The 21684-nt window shown below is 50.8% G+C and overlaps 1 protein-coding gene across 1 annotated transcript; it reads right to left on the bottom strand.

Moving 5' to 3' along the window:
• Window positions 1-421: 421 nt before the first annotated feature.
• Window positions 422-19833, bottom strand: LOC137346762 (uncharacterized). Its single transcript, XM_068010949.1, has 3 exons — window positions 19698-19833; window positions 6573-6890; window positions 422-468 (listed from the first exon to the last, which is right to left on the bottom strand). Exons 1-3 carry the CDS (start codon window positions 19831-19833, stop codon window positions 422-424), a joined length of 501 nt encoding a protein of 166 aa, XP_067867050.1.
• Window positions 19834-21684: the final 1851 nt, after the last annotated feature.

Raw genomic sequence — 21684 nt, 5'->3', positions numbered from 1 at the left:
TCTGTCCTTGAGTGGGCCAACCATTTCCCTGGTTACCCTCTTGTTCTTCATATGTGTATAAAAAGCCTTGGGATTCTACTTAATCCTGTTTGCCAATGACTTTTCATGACCCCTTTTAGCCCTTCTGACTCCTTACTTAAGTTCCTTCCTACTTTCTTTATGTTCCTCAAGGGCTTCGTTCGTTCCCAGTCTTCTAGCCCTTACGAATGCTTCCTTTTTCTTTTTGACTAGGCTCACAATATCCCGCGTTATCCAAGGTTCCCGAAACTTGCCAAACTTATCCTTCTTCCTCACAGGAGCATGCCGGTCCTGGAATCTAATCAACTGACGTTCGAAAGACTCCCACATGTCGGATGTTGACTTACCCTCAAACAGTCGCCCCCAGTCTAAATTCTTCAGTTCCTGCCTAATATTGTTATAATTAGCTTTCCCCCAATTTAGCACCTTCACCCGAGGATGACTCTTCTCCTTATTCACAATTACCTTAAAACTTACGGAATCATGGTCACTGTTCCCAAAAGGCTCCCCTACTGAGACTTCGACCACCTGGCCGGGCTCATTCCCCAATACCAGGTCCAGTACAGCCCCATCCCTAGTTGGACTATCTGCATATTGTTTCAAGAAGCTCTCCTCGATGCTTCTTACAAATTCTGCCCCGAGCACTAAGTGAGTCCCAGTCAATATAGGGGAAGTTAAAATCACCCACGACTACAACCCTGTTACCTTTACATCTTTCCAAAATCTGTCTACATATCTGCTCCTCTACCTCCCGCTGGCTGTTGGGAGGCCTGTAGTAAACCCCCAACATCGTGACTGCACCCTTCCTATTCCTGAGCTCCACCCATATGGCCTCGCTGCATGACCCCTCCGAGGTGTCCTCCCGCAGTACAGCTGTGATATTCTCCTTAACCAGTAATGCAACACCCCAATCCCTTTTACATCCCCCTCTATCCCGCCTGAAGCTTCTAAATCCCAGAAAATTTAGCTGCCAATCCTGTTCTTCCCTCAACCAAGTCTCTGGAATAGCAACAACATCATAGTTCCAAGTACTAATCCAAGCTCTAAGTTCATCTGCCTTACCTGTTATACTTCCCGCATTGAAACAAATGCACTTCAGACCACCAGTCCCGCTGTGCTCCGCAACATCTCCCTGCCTGCTCTTCCTCTTGTCTTACTGGCCCTGTTTACTAGTTCCCCCTCAATTATTTCACCTGCTGTCCTACTGCCACACTAGTTTAAACCCTCCCAAGTGATGCTAGCAAACCTCGCAGCCCTTCTTGTTTTGGTCCCTTCTGTCCCTGAAGAGATCCCAATGATCCAGATATCTGAAACCCTCCCTCCTACACCAGCTGTTCAGCCACGTGTTTAGCTGTACTATCTTCCTACTTCTAGCCTCACTGGCACGTGGCACAGGGAGTAATCCCGAGATTACAACCCTGGAGGTACTGTCTTTTAACTTTCCACCTAACTCCCTAAACTCCCCCTGCAGGACCTCGTCACTCTTCCTGCCTATGTCGTTGGTATCGATGTGTACCACAACCTCTGGCTGTTCACCCTCCCCCTTCATAATGCCCTCTGTCCGTTCAGAGACTAGGTTTGTATCTGCTGGAGTTTAGAAGAGTAAGAGGTGACTTGATTGAAACATATAAGATCCTGAGGGATCTTGACAGGGTGGATGTGAAAAGCATGTTTCCCCTTGCAGGAGAATCTAGAACACGGGGTCACTGTTTAAAATAAAGTGCTGCCTCTTTAAGACAGAGATGAGGAGAAATAGTTACTCTCAGAGGGTCGTGTGTCTTTGGAACTCTCTGCCTCAAGGCAGAGGTAGATAGGTTCCTGCTAAGTAAGGGGGTGAAAGGTTATTTGGGATAGTTGGGAATGTGGAGTGACAATCAGATCAGCCATGATCTTGTTGAATGGCGGAGGAGGCTCGAGGTGCCGAGTGGCCGACTCCTGCTCCTAATTCATACGTTTGTATATTCATTTCCTGTTACTGCTGCCTTGAGCCATTCTGCTACTGCTGCCTTGAGTCTTCCTGCTGCTACTGCCTTGACTCATCCTGCTACTGCTGCCTTGAGCCATTCCGCTGCTGCTGCCTTGAGTCTTCCTGCTGCTGCTGCCTTGAGTCATCCTGTTCCTGCTGCCTTGAGCCATCCTGTTACTGCTGCCATGAGTCATCCTGCTACTGCTGCCTTGAGTCATCTTGCTCCTGCTGCTTTGAGTCTTCCTGCTGCTGCTGCCTTAAGCCATCCTGCTACTGCTGCCTTGAGCCATCCTGCTACTGCTGCCTTGAGCCATTCTGCTACTGCTGCCTTGAGTCATCTTGCTCCTGCTGCTTTGAGTCTTCCTGCTGCTGCTGCCTTAAGCCATCCTGCTACTGCTGCCTTGAGTCATCCTGTTACTGCTGCCTTGAGCCATTCTGCTGCTGCTGCATTGAGCCATCCTGTTACTGCTGCCTTGAGCCATTCTGCTGCTGCTGCCTTGAGCCATCCTGTTACTGCTGCCTTGAGCCATTCTGTTACTGCTGCCTTGAGCCATCCTCTTACTGCTGCCTTGAGTCTTCCTGCTTCTGCTGCCTTGAGTCATTCTGCTGCTGCTGCCTTGAGCCATCCTGCTACTGCTGCCTTGAGTCTTCCTGCTGCTGACGCCTTGAGCCATACTCATACTGCTGCCCTGAGTCTTCCTGCTACTGCTGCCTATAGTCTTCTTGTTACTGCTGCCTATAGTCTTCCTACTACTGCTGCCTTGAGTCTTCCTGCTGCTGCTGCCTTGAGTCATCCTGTTACTGGTGCCTTGAGTCATCCTGTTACTGCTGCGTTGAGTCTTCCTGTTACTGCTGCCCTGAGTCTTCCTGTTACTGCTGCCTTGAGTCTTCCTGCTGCTGCTGCCTTGAGACATCCTGCTACTGCTGCCTTGAGTCATCCTGTTACTGCTGCCTTGAGTCATCCTGCTTCTGCTGCCTTGAGCCATTCTGTTACTGCTGCCTTGAGTCATCCTGCTTCTGCTGCCTTGAGCCATCCTGCAACTGCTGCCTTGAGTCTTCCTGCTGCTGATGCCTTGAGCCATCCTCTAACTGCTGCCTTGAGTCATCCTGTTACTGCTGCCCTGAGTCATCCTGTTTCAGCTGCCTTGTCTTCCTGTTACTGCTGCCTGAAGACATCCTGCTACTGCTGCCCTGAGTCTTCCTACTACTGCTGCCTTGAGTCTTCCTGCTGCTGCTGCCCTGAGTCTTCCTGCTGCTGCTGCCTTGAGTCATCCTGTTACTGCTGCGTTGAGTCTTCCTGTTACTGCTGCCCTGAGTCTTCCTGTTACTGCTGCCTTGAGTCTTCCTGCTGCTGCTGCCTTGAGACATCCTGTTACTGCTGCCTTGAGTCATCCTGTTACTGCTGCCTTGAGTCATCCTGTTACTGATGCCTTGAGTCTTCCTGTTACTGCTGCCTTAAGCCATCCTGCTACTGCTGCCTTGAGTCATCCTGCTACTGCTGCCTTGAGCCATTCTGCTGCTGCTGCCTTGAGTCTTCGTGCTGCTGCTGCCTTGAGGCTTCCTGTTACTGCTGCCTTGAGTCATCCTGTTACTGCTGCTTTGAGTCATCCTGTTACAGCTGCCTTGAGTCATCCTGTTACTGTTGCCTTGAGCCATTCTGCTGCTGCTGCCCTGAGTCTTCCTGTTACTGTTGCCTGGAGTCATCCTGCTACTGCTGCCCTGAGTCTTCCTGTTACTACTGCCTTGAGTCTTCCTGCTGCTGCTGCCTTGCGTCTTCCTCTTACTGATGCCTTGAGTCTTCCTGTTACTGCTGCCTTAAGCCATCCTGCTACTGCTGCCTTGAGTCATCCTGTTACTGCTGCCTTGAGTCATCCTGTTACTGCTGCGTTGAGTCTTCCTGTTACTGCTGCCCTGAGTCTTCCTGTTACTGCTGCCTTGAGTCTTCCTGCTGCTGCTGCCTTGAGACATCCTGTTACTGCTGCCTTGAGACATCCTGCTACTGCTGCCTTGAGTCATCCTGTTACTGCTGCCTTGAGTCATCCTGTTACTGCTGCCTTGAGTCATCCTGTTACTGCTGCGTTGAGTCTTCCTGTTACTGCTGCCCTGAGTCTTCCTGTTACTGCTGCTGCCTTGAGACATCCTGTTACTGCTGCCTTGAGTCATCCTGTTACTGCTGCGTTGAGTCTTCCTGTTACTGCTGCCTTGAGTCTTCCTGCTGCTGCTGCTGCCTTGAGACATCCTGTTACTGCTGCCTTGAGACATCCTGCTGCTGCTGCCTTGAGTCTTCCTGCTGCTGATGCCTTGAGCCATCCTCTTACTGCTGCCTTGAGTCATCCTGTTTCAGCTGCCTTGTCTTCCTGTTACTGCTGCCTGAAGACATCCTGCTACTGCTGCCCTGAGTCTTCCTACTACTGCTGCCTTGAGTCTTCCTGCTGCTGCTGCCCTGAGTCTTCCTGCTGCTGCTGCCTTGAGTCATCCTGTTACTGCTGCCCTGAGTCTTCCTGTTACTGCTGCCTTGAGTCTTCCTGCTGCTGCTGCCTTGAGACATCCTGTTCCTGCTGCCTTGAGTCATCCTGTTACTGCTGCCTTGAGTCTTCCTGTTACTGCTGCCTTAAGCCGTCCTGCTACTGCTGCCTTAAGCCATCCTGTTACTGCTGCCTTGAGTCATCCTGTTACTGCAGACTTGAGCCATTCTGCTGCTGCTGCCTTGAGCCATCCTGTTACTGCTGCCTTGAGTCATCCTGTTACTGCTGCCTTGAGTCATCCTGTTACTGCTGCCTTGAGTCTTCCTGTTACTGCTGCCTTAAGCCGTCCTGCTACTGCTGCCTTAAGCCATCCTGCTACTGCTGCCTTGATCCATTCTGCTGCTGCTGCCTTGAGACATCCTGTTACTGCCGCCTTGAGTCATCCTCTTACTGATGCCTTGAGCCTTCCTGTTACTGCTGCCTTAAGCCATCCTGCTACTGCTGCCTTGAGCCATTCTGCTGCTGCTGCCTTGAGTCTTCGTGCTGCTGCTGCCTTGAGGCTTCCTGTTACTGCTGCCTTGAGTCATCCTGTTACTGCTGCTTTGAGTCATCCTGTTACAGCTGCCTTGAGTCATCCTGTTACTGTTGCCTTGAGCCATTCTGCTGCTGCTGCCGTGAGTCTTCCTGTTACTGTTGCCTGGAGTCATCCTGCTACTGCTGCCCTGAGTCTTCCTGTTACTACTGCCTTGAGTCTTCCTGCTGCTGCCTTGAGTCTTCCTCTTACTGCTGCCTTGAGTCTTCCTTTTACTGCTGCCATGAGTCTTCCTGCTGCTGCTGCCTTGAGTCTTCCTGTTACTGCTGCCTTGAGTCTTCCTGCTGCTGCTGCCTTGAGTCTTCCTCTTACTGGTGCCTTGAGTCTTCCTGTTACTGCTGCCTTGAGTCTTCCTGCTGCTGCTGCCTTGAGTCTTCCTCTTACTGCTGCCTTGAGTCTTCCTGTTACTGCTGCCATGAGTCTTCCTGCTGCTGCTGCCTTGGGTCTTCCTGTTACTGCTGCCTTGAGTCTTCCTGCTGCTGCTGCCTTGAGTCTTCCTCTTACTGCTGCCTTGAGTATTCCTGTTACTGCTGCCTTGAGACATCCTGCTACTGCTGCCTTGAGTCTTCCTGCTGCTGATGCCTTGAGCCATCCTCTTACTGCTGCCTTGAGTCATCCTGTTTCAGCTGCCTTGTCTTCCTGTTACTGCTGCCTGAAGACATCCTGCTACTGCTGCCCTGAGTCTTCCTACTACTGCTGCCTTGAGTCTTCCTGCTGCTGCTGCCTTGAGTCATCCTGTTACTGCTGCCTTGAGTCATCCTGTTACTGCTGCCCTGAGTCTTCCTGTTACTGCTGCCTTGAGTCTTCCTGCTGCTGCTGCCTTGAGACATCCTGTTACTGCTGCCTTGAGTCATCCTGTTACTGCTGCCTTGAGTCTTCCTGTTACTGCTGCCTTAAGCCGTCCTGCTACTGCTGCCTTAAGCCATCCTGTTACTGCTGCCTTGAGTCATCCTGTTACTGCAGACTTGAGCCATTCTGCTGCTGCTGCCTTGAGCCATCCTGTTACTGCTGCCTTGAGTCATCCTGTTACTGCTGCCTTGAGTCATCCTGTTACTGCTGCCTTGAGTCTTCCTGTTACTGCTGCCTTAAGCCGTCCTGCTACTGCTGCCTTAAGCCATCCTGCTACTGCTGCCTTGATCCATTCTGCTGCTGCTGCCTTGAGACATCCTGTTACTGCCGCCTTGAGTCATCCTGTTACTGATTCCTTGAGTCTTCCTGTTACTGCTGCCTTAAGCCATCCTGCTACTGCTGCCTTGAGCCATTCTGCTGCTGCTGCCTTGAGTCTTCGTGCTGCTGCTGCCTTGAGGCTTCCTGTTACTGCTGCCTTGAGTCATCCTGTTACTGCTGCTTTGAGTCATCCTGTTACAGCTGCCTTGAGTCATCCTGTTACTGTTGCCTTGAGCCATTCTGCTGCTGCTGCCCTGAGTCTTCCTGTTACTGTTGCCTGGAGTCATCCTGCTACTGCTGCCCTGAGTCTTCCTGTTACTACTGCCTTGAGTCTTCCTGCTGCTGCCTTGAGTCTTCCTCTTACTGCTGCCTTGAGTCTTCCTTTTACTGCTGCCATGAGTCTCCCTGCTGCTGCTGCCTTGAGTCTTCCTGTTACTGCTGCCTTGAGTCTTCCTGCTGCTGCTGCCTTGAGTCTTCCTCTTACTGGTGCCTTGAGTCTTCCTGTTACTGCTGCCTTGAGTCTTCCTGCTGCTGCTGCCTTGAGTCTTCCTCTTACTGCTGCCTTGAGTCTTCCTCTTACTGCTGCCTTGAGTCTTCCTTTTACTGCTGCCATGAGTCTCCCTGCTGCTGCTGCCTTGAGTCTTCCTGTTACTGCTGCCTTGAGTCTTCCTGCTGCTGCTGCCTTGAGTCTTCCTCTTACTGCTGCCTTGAGTCTTCCTGTTACTGCTGCCTTGAGTCTTCCTGCTGCTGCTGCCTTGAGTCTTCCTCTTACTGCTGCCTTGAGTCTTCCTGTTACTGCTGCCTTGGGTCTTCCTGTTACTGCTGCCTTGAGTCTTCCTGCTGCTGCTGCCTTGAGTCTTCCTCTTACTGCTGCCTTGAGTATTCCTGTTACTGCTGCCTTGAGTCATCCTGTTAATGCTGCCTTGAGTCATCCTGTTACTGCTGCCTTGAGTCTTCCTGTTACTGCTGCCTTGAGTCTTCCTGTTATTGTTGCCTTGAGCCATCCTGTTACTGCTGCCTTGAGCCATCGTGTTACTACTGCCTTGAGTCTTCCTGTTACTGCTGCCTTGAGTCTTCCTGTTACTGCTGCCTTGAGCCATCCTGTTACTGCTGCCTTGAGTCTTCCTGTTACTGCTGCCTTGAGCCATCCTGTTACTGCTGCCTTGAGCCATCCTGTTACTTTTGCCTTGAGTCATCCTCTTACTGCTGCCTTGAACCATCCTGTTACTATTGCCTTGAGCCATTCTGTTACTGTTGCCTTGAGCCATCCTGTTACTTTTGCCTTGAGTCATCCTCTTACTGCTGCCTTGAACCATCCTGTTACTGTTGCCTTGAGCCATCCTGTTACTGTTGCCTTGAGTCATCCTGTTACTGCAGACTTGAGCCATCCTGTTACTGCTGCCTTGAGTCATTCTGCTGCTGCTGCCTTGAGTCATCCTCTTACTGCAGCCTTGAACCATCCTGTGACTGTTGCCTTGAGCCATCCTGTTACTGTTGCCTTGAGCCATCCTGTTACTGTTGCCTTGAGCCATCCTGTTACTTTTGCCTTGAGTCATCCTCTTACTGATGCCTTGAACCATCCTGTTACTGTTGCCTTGAGCCATCCTGTTACTGTTGCCTTGAGCCATCCTGTTACTTTTGCCTTGAGTCATCCTCTTACTGCTGCCTTGAACCATCCTGTTACTGTTGCCTTGAGCCATCCTGTTACAGTTGCCTTGAGTCATCCTGTTACTGCAGACTTGAGCCATCCTGCTACTGCTGCCTTGAGTCATCCTGTTACTGCAGACTTGAGTCATTCTGCTGCTGCTGCCTTGAGCCATCCTGCTACTGCTGCCTTGAGTCATCCTGTTACTGCTGCGTTGAGTCTTCTTGTTACTGCTGCCCTGAGTCTTCCTGTTACTGCTGCCTTGAGTCTTCCTGCTGCTGCTGCCTTGAGACATCCTGTTACTGCTGCCTTGAGTCATCCTGTTACTGCTGCCTTGAGTCTTCCTGTTACTGCTGCCTTAAGCCGTCCTGCTACTGCTGCCTTAAGCCATCCTGTTACTGCTGCCTTGAGTCATCCTGTTACTGCAGACTTGAGCCATTCTGCTGCTGCTGCCTTGAGCCATCCTGTTACTGCTGCCTTGAGTCATCCTGTTACTGCTGCCTTGAGTCATCCTGTTACTGCTGCCTTGAGTCTTCCTGTTACTGCTGCCTTAAGCCGTCCTGCTACTGCTGCCTTAAGCCATCCTGCTAATGCTGCCTTGATCCATTCTGCTGCTGCTGCCTTGAGACATCCTGTTACTGCCGCCTTGAGTCATCCTGTTACTGATGCCTTGAGTCTTCCTGTTACTGCTGCCTTAAGCCATCCTGCTACTGCTGCCTTGAGTCATCCTGCTACTGCTGCCTTGAGCCATTCTGCTGCTGCTGCCTTGAGTCTTCGTGCTGCTGCTGCCTTGAGGCTTCCTGTTACTGCTGCCTTGAGTCATCCTGTTACTGCTGCTTTGAGTCATCCTGTTACAGCTGCCTTGAGTCATCCTGTTACTGTTGCCTTGAGCCATTCTGCTGCTGCTGCCCTGAGTCTTCCTGTTACTGTTGCCTGGAGTCATCCTGCTCCTGTTGCCCTGAGTCTTCCTGTTACTACTGACTTGAGTCTTCCTGCTGCTGCCTTGAGTCTTCCTCTTACTGCTGCCTTGAGTCTTCCTTTTACTGCTGCCATGAGTCTTCCTGCTGCTGCTGCCTTGAGTCTTCCTGTTACTGCTGCCTTGAGTCTTCCTGCTGCTGCTGCCTTGAGTCTTCCTCTCACTGCTGCCTTGAGTCTTCCAGTTACTGCTGCCTTGAGTCTTCCTGCTGCTGCTGCCTTGAGTCTTCCTCTTACTGCTGCCTTGAGTCTTCCTGTTACTGCTGCCATGAGACTTCCTGCTGCTGCTGCCTTGGGTCTTCCTGTTACTGCTGCCTTGAGTCTTCCTGCTGCTGCTGCCTTGAGTCTTCCTCTTATTGCTGCCTTGAGTATTCCTGTTACTGCTGCCTTGAGTCATCCTGTTACTGCTGCCTTGAGTCATCCTGTTACTGCTGCCTTGAGCCTTCCTGTTACTGCTGCCTTGAGCCATCGTGTTACTGCTGCCTTGAGCCATCGTGTTACTGCTGCCTTGAGTCTTCCTGTTACTGCTGCCTTGAGCCATCCTGTTACTGCTGCCTTGAGCCATCGTGTTACTGCTGCCTTGAGTCTTCCTGTTACTGCTGCCTTGAGTCTTCCTGTTACTGCTGCCTTGAGCCATCCTGTTACTGCTGCCTTGAGTCTTCCTGTTACTGCTGCCTTGAGCCATCCTGTTACTGCTGCCTTGAGCCATCCAGTTACTTTTGTCTTGAGTCATCCTCTTACTGCTGCCTTGAACCATCCTGTTACTGTTGCCTTGAGCCATCCTGTTACTGCTGCCTTGAGTCATCCTCTTACTGCAGCCTTGAACCATCCTGTTACTGTTGCCTTGAGCCATCCTGTTACTGTTGCCTTGACCCATCCTGTTACTGTTGCCTTGAGCCATCCTGTTACTGTTGCCTTGACCCATCCTGTTACTGCTGCCTTGAGCCATTCTGTTACTGTTGCCTTGAGCCATCCTGTTACTGTTGCCTTGAGCCATCCTGTTACTGTTGCCTTGACCCATCCTGTTACTGTTGCCTTGAGCCATCCTGTTACTGTTGCCTTGACCCATCCTGTTAAAGTTGCCTTGAGCCATCCTGTTACTGTTGCCTTGACCCATCCTGTTACTGCTGCCTTGAGCCATTCTGTTACTGTTGCCTTGAGCCATCCTGTTACTGCTGCCTTGAGCCATCCTCTTACTGCAGCCTTGAACCATCCTGTTACTGTTGCCTTGAGCCATCCTCTTACTGCAGCCTTGAACCATCCTGTTACTGTTGCCTTGAGCCATCCTCTTACTGCAGCCTTGAACCATCCTGTTACTGTTGCCTTGAGCCATCCTGTTACTGTTGCCTTGACCCATCCTGTTACTGTTGCCTTGAGCCATCCTGTTACTTTTGCCTTGAGTCATCCTCTTACTGCTGCCTTGAACCATCCTGTTACTGCTGCCTTGAGTCATCCTCTTACTGCTGCCTTGAACCATCCTGTTACTGTTGCCTTGAGCCATCCTGTTATTGTTGCCTTGAACCATCCTGTTACTTTTGCCTTGAGTCATCCTCTTACTGCTGCCTTGAACCATCCTGTTACTTTTGCCTTGAGTCATCCTCTTACTGCTGCCTTGAACCATCCTGTTACTTTTGCCTTGAGTCATCCTCTTACTGCTGCCTTGAACCATCCTGTTACTGTTGCCTTGAGCCATCCTGTTACAGTTGCCTTGAGTCATCCTGTTACTGCAGACTTGAGCCATCCTGCTACTGCTGCCTTGAGCCATCCTCTTACTGCAGCCTTGAACCATCCTGTTACTGTTGCCTTGAGCCATCCTGTTACTGTTGCCTTGAGCCATCCTGTTACTGTTGCCTTGAGCCATCCTGTTACTTTTGCCTTGAGTCATACTCTTACTGCTGCCTTGAACCATCCTGTTACTTTTGCCTTGAGTCATACTCTTACTGCTGCCTTGAACCATCCTGTTACTTTTGCCTTGAGTCATCCTCTTACTGCTGCCTTGAACCATCCTGTTACTTTTGCCTTGAGTCATCCTCTTACTGTTGCCTTGAGCCATCCTGTTACTTTTGCCTTGAGTCATCCTCTTACTGCTGCCTTGAACCATCCTGTTACTTTTGCCTTGAGTCATCCTCTTACTGCTGCCTTGAACCATCCTGTTACTTTTGCCTTGAGTCATCCTCTTACTGCTGCCTTGAACCATCCTGTTACTGTTGCCTTGAGCCATCCTGTTACTGTTGCCTTGAACCATCCTGTTACTTTTGCCTTGAGTCATCCTCTTACTGCTGCCTTGAACCATCCTGTTACTTTTGCCTTGAGTCATCCTCTTACTGCTGCCTTGAACCATCCTGTTACTTTTGCCTTGAGTCATCCTCTTACTGCTGCCTTGAACCATCCTGTTACTGTTGCCTTGAGCCATCCTGTTACAGTTGCCTTGAGTCATCCTGTTACTGCAGACTTGAGCCATCCTGCTACTGCTGCCTTGAGTCATCCTGTTACTGCAGACTTGAGTCATTCTGCTGCTGCTGCCTTGAGCCATCCTGCTACTGCTGCCTTGAGTCATCCTGTTACTGCAGACTTGAGTCATTCTGCTGCTGCTGCCTTGAGCCATCCTGCTACTGCTGCCTTGAGTCATCCTGTTACTGCAGACCTGAGTCATTCTGCTGCTGCTGCCTTGAGCCATCCTGCTACTGCTGCCTTGAGTCATCCTGTTACTGCAGACTTGAGTCATTCTGCTGCTGCTGCCTTGAGCCATCCTATTACTGCTGCCTTGAGTCATCCTGTTACTGCAGATTTGAGTCATTCTGCTGCTGCTGCCATGAGCCATCCTGTTACTGCAGACTTGAGCCATCCTGTTACTGCTGCCTTGAGTCATCCTGTTACTGCAGAGTTGAGTCATTCTGCTGCTGCTGCCTTGAGCCATTCTGTTACTGTTGCCTTGAGCCATCCTGTTACTGCTGCCTTGAGCCATCCTCTTACTGCAGCCTTGAACCATCCTGTTACTGTTGCCTTGAGCCATCCTCTTACTGCAGCCTTGAACCATCCTGTTACTGTTGCCTTGAGCCATCCTGTTACTGTTGCCTTGACCCATCCTGTTACTGTTGCCTTGAGCCATCCTGTTACTTTTGCCTTGAGTCATCCTCTTACTGCTGCCTTGAACCATCCTGTTACTGCTGCCTTGAGTCATCCTCTTACTGCTGCCTTGAACCATCCTGTTACTGTTGCCTTGAGCCATCCTGTTATTGTTGCCTTGAACCATCCTGTTACTTTTGCCTTGAGTCATCCTCTTACTGCTGCCTTGAACCATCCTGTTACTGTTGCCTTGAGCCATCCTGTTACTGTTGCCTTGAGCCATCCTGTTACTGTTGCCTTGAGCCATCCTGTTACTTTTGCCTTGAGTCATACTCTTACTGCTGCCTTGAACCATCCTGTTACTTTTGCCTTGAGTCATACTCTTACTGCTGCCTTGAACCATCCTGTTACTTTTGCCTTGAGTCATCCTCTTACTGCTGCCTTGAACCATCCTGTTACTTTTGCCTTGAGTCATCCTCTTACTGTTGCCTTGAGCCATCCTGTTACTTTTGCCTTGAGTCATCCTCTTACTGCTGCCTTGAACCATCCTGTTACTTTTGCCTTGAGTCATCCTCTTACTGCTGCCTTGAACCATCCTGTTACTTTTGCCTTGAGTCATCCTCTTACTGCTGCCTTGAACCATCCTGTTACTGTTGCCTTGAGCCATCCTGTTACTGTTGCCTTGAACCATCCTGTTACTTTTGCCTTGAGTCATCCTCTTACTGCTGCCTTGAACCATCCTGTTACTTTTGCCTTGAGTCATCCTCTTACTGCTGCCTTGAACCATCCTGTTACTTTTGCCTTGAGTCATCCACTTACTGCTGCCTTGAACCATCCTGTTACTGTTGCCTTGAGCCATCCTGTTACAGTTGCCTTGAGTCATCCTGTTACTGCAGACTTGAGCCATCCTGCTACTGCTGCCTTGAGTCATCCTGTTACTGCAGACTTGAGTCATTCTGCTGCTGCTGCCTTGAGCCATCCTGCTACTGCTGCCTTGAGTCATCCTGTTACTGCAGACTTGAGTCATTCTGCTGCTGCTGCCTTGAGCCATCCTGCTACTGCTGCCTTGAGTCATCCTGTTACTGCAGACTTGAGTCATTCTGCTGCTGCTGCCTTGAGCCATCCTGCTACTGCTGCCTTGAGTCATCCTGTTACTGCAGACTTGAGTCATTCTGCTGCTGCTGCCTTGAGCCATCCTATTACTGCTGCCTTGAGTCATCCTGTTACTGCAGATTTGAGTCATTCTGCTGCTGCTGCCATGAGCCATCCTGTTACTGCAGACTTGAGCCATCCTGTTACTGCTGCCTTGAGTCATCCTGTTACTGCAGAGTTGAGTCATTCTGCTGCTGCTGCCTTGAGCCATCCTGTTAATGCTGCCTTGAGCCGTCCTGTTACTGCAGACTTTAGTCATTCTGCTGCTGCTGCCTTGAGTCATCCTGTTACTGCTGCCTTGAGTCTTCCTGCTACTGGTGCCTTGAGTCATCCTGTTACTGCAGACTTGAGCCATCCTGTTACTGCTGCCTTGAGTCTTCCTGCTGCTGCTGCCTTGAGACATCCTGTTACTGTTGCCTTGAGCCATTCTGCTGCTGCTGCCTTGAGCCATACTGCTACTGCAGACTTGAGCCATCCTGTTACTGCTGCCTTGAGTCTTCCTGTTACTGCTGCCCTGAGTCTTCCTGTTACTGCTGCCTTGAGTCTTCCTGCTGCTGCTGCCTTGAGTCTTCCTGCTGCTGCTGCCTTGAGTCATCCTGTTACAGCTGCCTTGAGCTATCCTGTTACTGTTGCCTTGAGCCATCCTGTTACTGCTGCCTTGAGCCATCCTGTTACTGTTGCCTTGAGCCATTCTGCTGCTGCTGCCTTGAGCCATCCTGCTACTGCTGCCTTGAGTCATCCTGTTACTGCAGACTTGAGCCATCCTGTTACTGCTGCCTTGAGCCATCCTGTTACTGCTGCCTTGAGTCATCCTGTTACTGCAGACTTGAACTATTCTGCTGCTGCTGCCTTGAGCCATCCTGTTACTGCTGCCTTGAGTCTTCCTGCTGCTGCTGCCTTGAGTCATCTTGTTACTGCTGCCTTGAGTCTTCCTGCTGCTGCTGCCTTGAGACATCCTGTTACTGCTGCCTTGTGTCATCCTGTTACTGCTGCCTTGAGTCTTCCTGTTACTGCTGCCTTGTGTCATCCTGTTACTGCTGCCTTGAGTCTTCCTGTTACTGCTGCCTTGTGTCATCCTGTTACTGCTGCCTTAAGCCATCCTGCTACTGCTGCCTTGAGTCATCCTGCAACTGCTGCCTTGAGCCATTCTGCTGCTGCTGCCTTGAGTCATCCTGCTACTGCTGCCTTGAGTCTTCCTGCTACTGCTGCCTTGAGACATCCTGTTACTGCCGCCTTGAGTCATCCTGTTACTGATGCCTTGAGTCTTCCTGTTACTGCTGCCTTGAGCCATTCTGCTGCTGCTGCCTTGAGTCTTCGTGCTACTGCTGCCTTGAGTCATCCTGTTACAGATGCCTTGAGTCATCCTGTTACTGTAGCCTTGAGCCATTCTGCTGCTGCTGCCCTGAGTCTTCCTGTTACTGTTGCCTTGAGTCATCCTGCTACTGCTGCCTTGAGTCTTCCTCTTACTGCTGCCTTGCGTCTTCCTGTTACAGCTGCCTTGAGTCTTCCTCTTACTGCTGCCTTGCGTCTTCCTCTTACTGCTGCCTTGAGTCATCCTGTTACTGTTGCCTTTAGCTGTCCTGTTACTGTTGCCTTGAGCCATCCTGTTACTGCTGCCTTGAGTCATCCTGTTACTGTTGCCTTTAGCTGTCCTGTTACTGTTGCCTTGAGCCATCCTGTTACTGCTGCCTTGAGTCATCCTGTTACTGTTGCCTTGAGCTGCCCTGTTACTGTTGCCTGGAGCCATCCTGTTACTGTTGCCTTGAGCCATCCTGTTGCTGTTGTCTTGAGCCATCGTGTTACTGCTGCCTTGAGTCATCCCGTTACTGCTGCCTTGAGTCTTCCTGCTTCTGCTGCCTTGAGCCATTCTGCTGCTGCTGCCTTGAGCCATCCTGCTACTGTTGCCTTGACCCATCCTGTTACTGTTGCCTTGAGCCATCCTGTTACTTTTGCCTTGAGTCATCCTCTTACTGCTGCCTTGAACCATCCTGTTACTGCTGCCTTGAGTCATCCTCTTACTGCTGCCTTGAACCATCCTGTTACTGTTGCCTTGAGCCATCCTGTTATTGTTGCCTTGAACCATCCTGTTACTTTTGCCTTGAGTCATCCTCTTACTGCTGCCTTGAACCATCCTGTTACTTTTGCCTTGAGTCATCCTCTTACTGCTGCCTTGAACCATCCTGTTACTTTTGCCTTGAGTCATCCTCTTACTGCTGCCTTGAACCATCCTGTTACTGTTGCCTTGAGCCATCCTGTTACAGTTGCCTTGAGTCATCCTGTTACTGCAGACTTGAGCCATCCTGCTACTGCTGCCTTGAGCCATCCTCTTACTGCAGCCTTGAACCATCCTGTTACTGTTGCCTTGAGCCATCCTGTTACTGTTGCCTTGAGCCATCCTGTTACTGTTGCCTTGAGCCATCCTGTTACTTTTGCCTTGAGTCATACTCTTACTGCTGCCTTGAACCATCCTGTTACTTTTGCCTTGAGTCATACTCTTACTGCTGCCTTGAACCATCCTGTTACTTTTGCCTTGAGTCATCCTCTTACTGCTGCCTTGAACCATCCTGTTACTTTTGCCTTGAGTCATCCTCTTACTGTTGCCTTGAGCCATCCTGTTACTTTTGCCTTGAGTCATCCTCTTACTGCTGCCTTGAACCATCCTGTTACTTTTGCCTTGAGTCATCCTCTTACTGCTGCCTTGAACCATCCTGTTACTTTTGCCTTGAGTCATCCTCTTACTGCTGCCTTGAACCATCCTGTTACTGTTGCCTTGAGCCATCCTGTTACTGTTGCCTTGAACCATCCTGTTACTTTTGCCTTGAGTCATCCTCTTACTGCTGCCTTGAACCATCCTGTTACTTTTGCCTTGAGTCATCCTCTTACTGCTGCCTTGAACCATCCTGTTACTTTTGCCTTGAGTCATCCTCTTACTGCTGCCTTGAACCATCCTGTTACTGTTGCCTTGAGCCATCCTGTTACAGTTGCCTTGAGTCATCCTGTTACTGCAGACTTGAGCCATCCTGCTACTGCTGCCTTGAGTCATCCTGTTACTGCAGACTTGAGTCATTCTGCTGCTGCTGCCTTGAGCCATCCTGCTACTGCTGCCTTGAGTCATCCTGTTACTGCAGACTTGAGTCATTCTGCTGCTGCTGCCTTGAGCCATCCTGCTACTGCTGCCTTGAGTCATCCTCTTACTGCTGCCTTGAACCATCCTGTTACTGTTGCCTTGAGCCATCCTGTTACAGTTGCCTTGAGTCATCCTGTTACTGCAGACTTGAGCCATCCTGCTACTGCTGCCTTGAGCCATCCTCTTACTGCAGCCTTGAACCATCCTGTTACTGTTGCCTTGAGCCATCCTGTTACTGTTGCCTTGAGCCATCCTGTTACTGTTGCCTTGAGCCATCCTGTTACTTTTGCCTTGAGTCATACTCTTACTGCTGCCTTGAACCATCCTGTTACTTTTGCCTTGAGTCATACTCTTACTGCTGCCTTGAACCATCCTGTTACTTTTGCCTTGAGTCATCCTCTTACTGCTGCCTTGAACCATCCTGTTACTTTTGCCTTGAGTCATCCTCTTACTGTTGCCTTGAGCCATCCTGTTACTTTTGCCTTGAGTCATCCTCTTACTGCTGCCTTGAACCATCCTGTTACTTTTGCCTTGAGTCATCCTCTTACTGCTGCCTTGAACCATCCTGTTACTTTTGCCTTGAGTCATCCTCTTACTGCTGCCTTGAACCATCCTGTTACTGTTGCCTTGAGCCATCCTGTTACTGTTGCCTTGAACCATCCTGTTACTTTTGCCTTGAGTCATCCTCTTACTGCTGCCTTGAACCATCCTGTTACTTTTGCCTTGAGTCATCCTCTTACTGCTGCCTTGAACCATCCTGTTACTTTTGCCTTGAGTCATCCTCTTACTGCTGCCTTGAACCATCCTGTTACTGTTGCCTTGAGCCATCCTGTTACAGTTGCCTTGAGTCATCCTGTTACTGCAGACTTGAGCCATCCTGCTACTGCTGCCTTGAGTCATCCTGTTACTGCAGACTTGAGTCATTCTGCTGCTGCTGCCTTGAGCCATCCTGCTACTGCTGCCTTGAGTCATCCTGTTACTGCAGACTTGAGTCATTCTGCTGCTGCTGCCTTGAGCCATCCTGCTACTGCTGCCTTGAGTCATCCTGTTACTGCAGACTTGAGTCATTCTGCTGCTGCTGCCTTGAGCCATCCTGCTACTGCTGCCTTGAGTCATCCTGTTACTGCAGACTTGAGTCATTCTGCTGCTGCTGCCTTGAGCCATCCTATTACTGCTGCCTTGAGTCATCCTGTTACTGCAGATTTGAGTCATTCTGCTGCTGCTGCCATGAGCCATCCTGTTACTGCAGACTTGAGCCATCCTGTTACTGCTGCCTTGAGTCATCCTGTTACTGCAGAGTTGAGTCATTCTGCTGCTGCTGCCTTGAGCCATCCTGTTACTGCTGCCTTGAGCCGTCCTGTTACTGCAGACTTTAGTCATTCTGCTGCTGCTGCCTTGAGTCATCCTGTTACTGCTGCCTTGAGTCTTCCTGCTACTGGTGCCTTGAGTCATCCTGTTACTGCAGACTTGAGCCATCCTGTTACTGCTGCCTTGAGTCTTCCTGCTGCTGCTGCCTTGAGACATCCTGTTACTGTTGCCTTGAGCCATTCTGCTGCTGCTGCCTTGAGCCATACTGCTACTGCAGACTTGAGCCATCCTGTTACTGCTGCCTTGAGTCTTCCTGTTACTGCTGCCCTGAGTCTTCCTGTTACTGCTGCCTTGAGTCTTCCTGCTGCTGCTGCCTTGAGTCTTCCTGCTGCTGCTGCCTTGAGTCATCCTGTTACAGCTGCCTTGAGCTATCCTGTTACTGTTGCCTTGAGCCATCCTGTTACTGCTGCCTTGAGCCATCCTGTTACTGTTGCCTTGAGCCATTCTGCTGCTGCTGCCTTGAGCCATCCTGCTACTGCTGCCTTGAGTCATCCTGTTACTGCAGACTTGAGCCATCCTGTTACTGCTGCCTTGAGCCATCCTGTTACTGCTGCCTTGAGTCATCCTGTTACTGCAGACTTGAACTATTCTGCTGCTGCTGCCTTGAGCCATCCTGTTACTGCTGCCTTGAGTCTTCCTGCTGCTGCTGCCTTGAGTCATCTTGTTACTGCTGCCTTGAGTCTTCCTGCTGCTGCTGCCTTGAGACATCCTGTTACTGCTGCCTTGTGTCATCCTGTTACTGCTGCCTTGAGTCTTCCTGTTACTGCTGCCTTGTGTCATCCTGTTACTGCTGCCTTGAGTCTTCCTGTTACTGCTGCCTTGTGTCATCCTGTTACTGCTGCCTTAAGCCATCCTGCTACTGCTGCCTTGAGTCATCCTGCAACTGCTGCCTTGAGCCATTCTGCTGCTGCTGCCTTGAGTCATCCTGCTACTGCTGCCTTGAGTCTTCCTGCTACTGCTGCCTTGAGACATCCTGTTACTGCTGCCTTAAGCCATTCTGCTGCTGCTGCCTTGAGACATCCTGTTACTGCCGCCTTGAGTCATCCTGTTACTGATGCCTTGAGTCTTCCTGTTACTGCTGCCTTGAGCCATTCTGCTGCTGCTGCCTTGAGTCTTCGTGCTACTGCTGCCTTGAGTCATCCTGTTACAGATGCCTTGAGTCATCCTGTTACTGTAGCCTTGAGCCATTCTGCTGCTGCTGCCCTGAGTCTTCCTGTTACTGTTGCCTTGAGTCATCCTGCTACTGCTGCCTTGAGTCTTCCTCTTACTGCTGCCTTGCGTCTTCCTGTTACAGCTGCCTTGAGTCTTCCTCTTACTGCTGCCTTGCGTCTTCCTCTTACTGCTGCCTTGAGTCATCCTGTTACTGTTGCCTTTAGCTGTCCTGTTACTGTTGCCTTGAGCCATCCTGTTACTGCTGCCTTGAGTCATCCTGTTACTGTTGCCTTTAGCTGTCCTGTTACTGTTGCCTTGAGCCATCCTGTTACTGCTGCCTTGAGTCATCCTGTTACTGTTGCCTTGAGCTGCCCTGTTACTGTTGCCTGGAGCCATCCTGTTACTGTTGCCTTGAGCCATCCTGTTGCTGTTGTCTTGAGCCATCGTGTTACTGCTGCCTTGAGTCATCCCGTTACTGCTGCCTTGAGTCTTCCTGCTTCTGCTGCCTTGAGCCATCCTCTTACTGCTGCCTTGAGTCATCCTGTTACTGCTGCATTGAGTCATCCTGTTACAGCTGCCTTGAGTCTTCCTCTTACTGCTGCCTTGCGTCTTCCTCTTACTGCTGCCTTGAGTCATCCTGTTACTGTTGCCTTTAGCTGTCCTGTTACTGTTGCCTTGAGCCATCCTGTTACTGCTGCCTTGAGTCATCCTGTTACTGTTGCCTTTAGCTGTCCTGTTACTGTTGCCTTGAGCCATCCTGTTACTGCTGCCTTGAGTCATCCTGTTACTGTTGCCTTGAGCTGCCCTGTTACTGTTGCCTGGAGCCATCCTGTTACTGTTGCCTTGAGCCATCCTGTTGCTGTTGTCTTGAGCCATCGTGTTACTGCTGCCTTGAGTCATCCCGTTACTGCTGCCTTGAGTCTTCCTGCTTCTGCTGCCTTGAGCCATCCTGTTACTGCTGCCTTGAGTCATCCTGTTACTGTTGCCTTGAGCTGCCCTGTTACTGTTGCCTGGATCCATCCTGTTACTGTTGCCTTGAGCCATCCTGTTGCTGTTGTCTTGAGCCATCGTGTTACTGCTGCCTTGAGTCATCCCGTTACTGCTGCCTTGAGTCTTCCTGCTTCTGCTGCCTTGAGCCATCCTCTTACTGCTGCCTTGAGTCATCCCGTTACTGCTGCCTTGAGTCTTCCTGCTTCTGCTGCCTTGAGCCATTCTGCTGCTGCTGCCTTGAGCCATCCTGCTACTGCTGCCTTGAGTCTTCCTGCTGCTGATGCCTTGAGCCATCCTCTTACTGCTGCCTTGAGTCATCCTGTTACTGCTGCATTGAGTCATCCTGTTTCAGCTGCCTTTTCTTCCTGTTACTGCTGCCTGAAGACATCCTGCTACTGCTGCCCTGAGTCTTCCTGCTACTGCTGCCTTGAGTCTTCCTGCTGCTGCTGCCCTGAGTCTTCCTGCTGCTGCTGCCTTGAGTCATCCTGTTACTGCTGCCTTGAGTCATCCTGTTACTGCTGCGTTGAGTCTTCCTGTTCCTGCTGCCCTGAGTCTTCCTGTTACTGCTGCCTTGAGTCTTCCTGCTGCTGCTGCCTTGAGACATCCTGTTACTGCTGCCTTGAGTCTTCCTGTTACTGCTGCCTTAAGCCGTCCTGCTACTGCTGCGCTGAGTCATCCTGTTACTGCTGCCTTGAGTCATCCTGTTACTGCTGCCTTGAGTCATCCTGTTACTGCCGCCTTGAGTCATCCTGTTACTGATGCCTTGAGTCTTCCTGTTACTGCTGCCTTAAGCCATCCTGCTACTGCTGCCTTGAGTCATCCTGCTACTGCTGCCTTGAGCCATTCTGCTGCTGCTGCCTTGAGTCTTCGTGCTGCTTCTGCCTTGAGGCTTCCTGTTACTGATGCCTTGAGTCATCCTGTTACTGCTGCTTTGAGTCATCCTGTTACTGTTGCCTTGAGCCATTCTGTTACTGCTGCCCTGAGTCTTCCTGTTACTGTTGCCTTGAGTCATCCTGCTACTGCTGCCCTGAGTCTTCCTGTTACTACTGCCTTGAGTCTTCCTGCTGCTGCTGCCTTGAGTCTTCCTCTTACTGCTGCCTTGAGTCATCCTGTTACTGTTGCCTTTAGCTGTCCTGTTACTGTTGCCTTGAGCCATCCTGTTACTGCTGCCTTGAGTCATCCTGTTACTGTTGCCTTGAGCTGTCCTGTTACTGTTGCCTTGAGCCATCCTGTTACTGCTGCCTTGAGCTGTCCTGTTACTGTTGCCTTGAGCCATCCTGTTGCTGTTATCTTGAGCCATCGTGTTACTGCTGCCTTGAGTCATCCTGTTACTGCTGCCTTGAGTCATCCTGTTACTGCTGCCTTGAGTCTTCCTGCTTCTGCTGCCTTGAGCCATTCTGCTGCTGCTGCCTTGAGCCATCCTGCTACTGATGCCTTGAGTCTTCCTGCTGCTGCTGCCTTGAGCCATCCTCTTACTGCTGCCTTGAGTCATCCTGTTACTGCTGCCTTGAGTCATCCTGTTTCAGCTGCCTTGTCTTCCTGTTACTGCTGCCTGAAGACATCCTGCTACTGCTGCCCTGAGTCTTCCTGCTACTGCTGCCTTGAGTCATCCTGTTACTGCTGCCTTGAGTCATCCTGTTACTGCTGCCTTGAGTCTTCCTGTTACTGCTGCCTTGAGTCTTCCTGCTGCTGCTGCCTTGAGTCATCCTGTTACTGCTGCCTTGAGTCATCCTGTTACTGCTGCCTTGAGTCTTCCTGTTACTGCTGCCCTGAGTCTTCCTGTTACTGCTGCCTTGAGTCTTCCTGTTACTGCTGCCTTGAGTCTTCCTGCTGCTGCTGCCTTGAGACATCCTGTTACTGCCGCCTTGAGTCATCCTGTTACTGCTGCCTTGAGTCTTCCTGTTACTGCTGCCTTCAGCCGTCCTGCTACTGCTGCCTTGAGTCATCCTGTTACTGCTGCCTTGAGTCATCCTGTTACTGCTGCCTTGAGTCATCCTGTTA

Source organism: Heterodontus francisci, chromosome 1 (genome assembly GCF_036365525.1).
Source record: "Heterodontus francisci isolate sHetFra1 chromosome 1, sHetFra1.hap1, whole genome shotgun sequence".
Classification (NCBI taxonomy): Eukaryota; Metazoa; Chordata; class Chondrichthyes; order Heterodontiformes; family Heterodontidae; genus Heterodontus; species Heterodontus francisci.
Note: the sequence above shows the minus strand (reverse complement) of the source record. Positions and strands in the feature narration are given on the sequence as shown.

What these genes read in the sequence shown, in the direction of transcription:
- LOC137346762 (XM_068010949.1), bottom strand. Translation starts at nt 19,833, where the DNA reads ATGGCTCAAGGCAGCAGAAGCAGGAAGACTCAAGGCAGCAGTAACGGG. An exon ending in CAGGATGGATCCAGGCAACA is followed by an intron (nt 6,891 to 19,697) that starts GTAACAGGGCAG and finishes GGAAGACTCAAG; the next exon opens with GCAGCAGCAGCAGGAAGACT. An exon ending in AAGGAAGACTCAAGGCAGCA is followed by an intron (nt 469 to 6,572) that starts GTAAGAGGAAGA and finishes ATTGTGAATAAG; the next exon opens with GAGAAGAGTCATCCTCGGGT.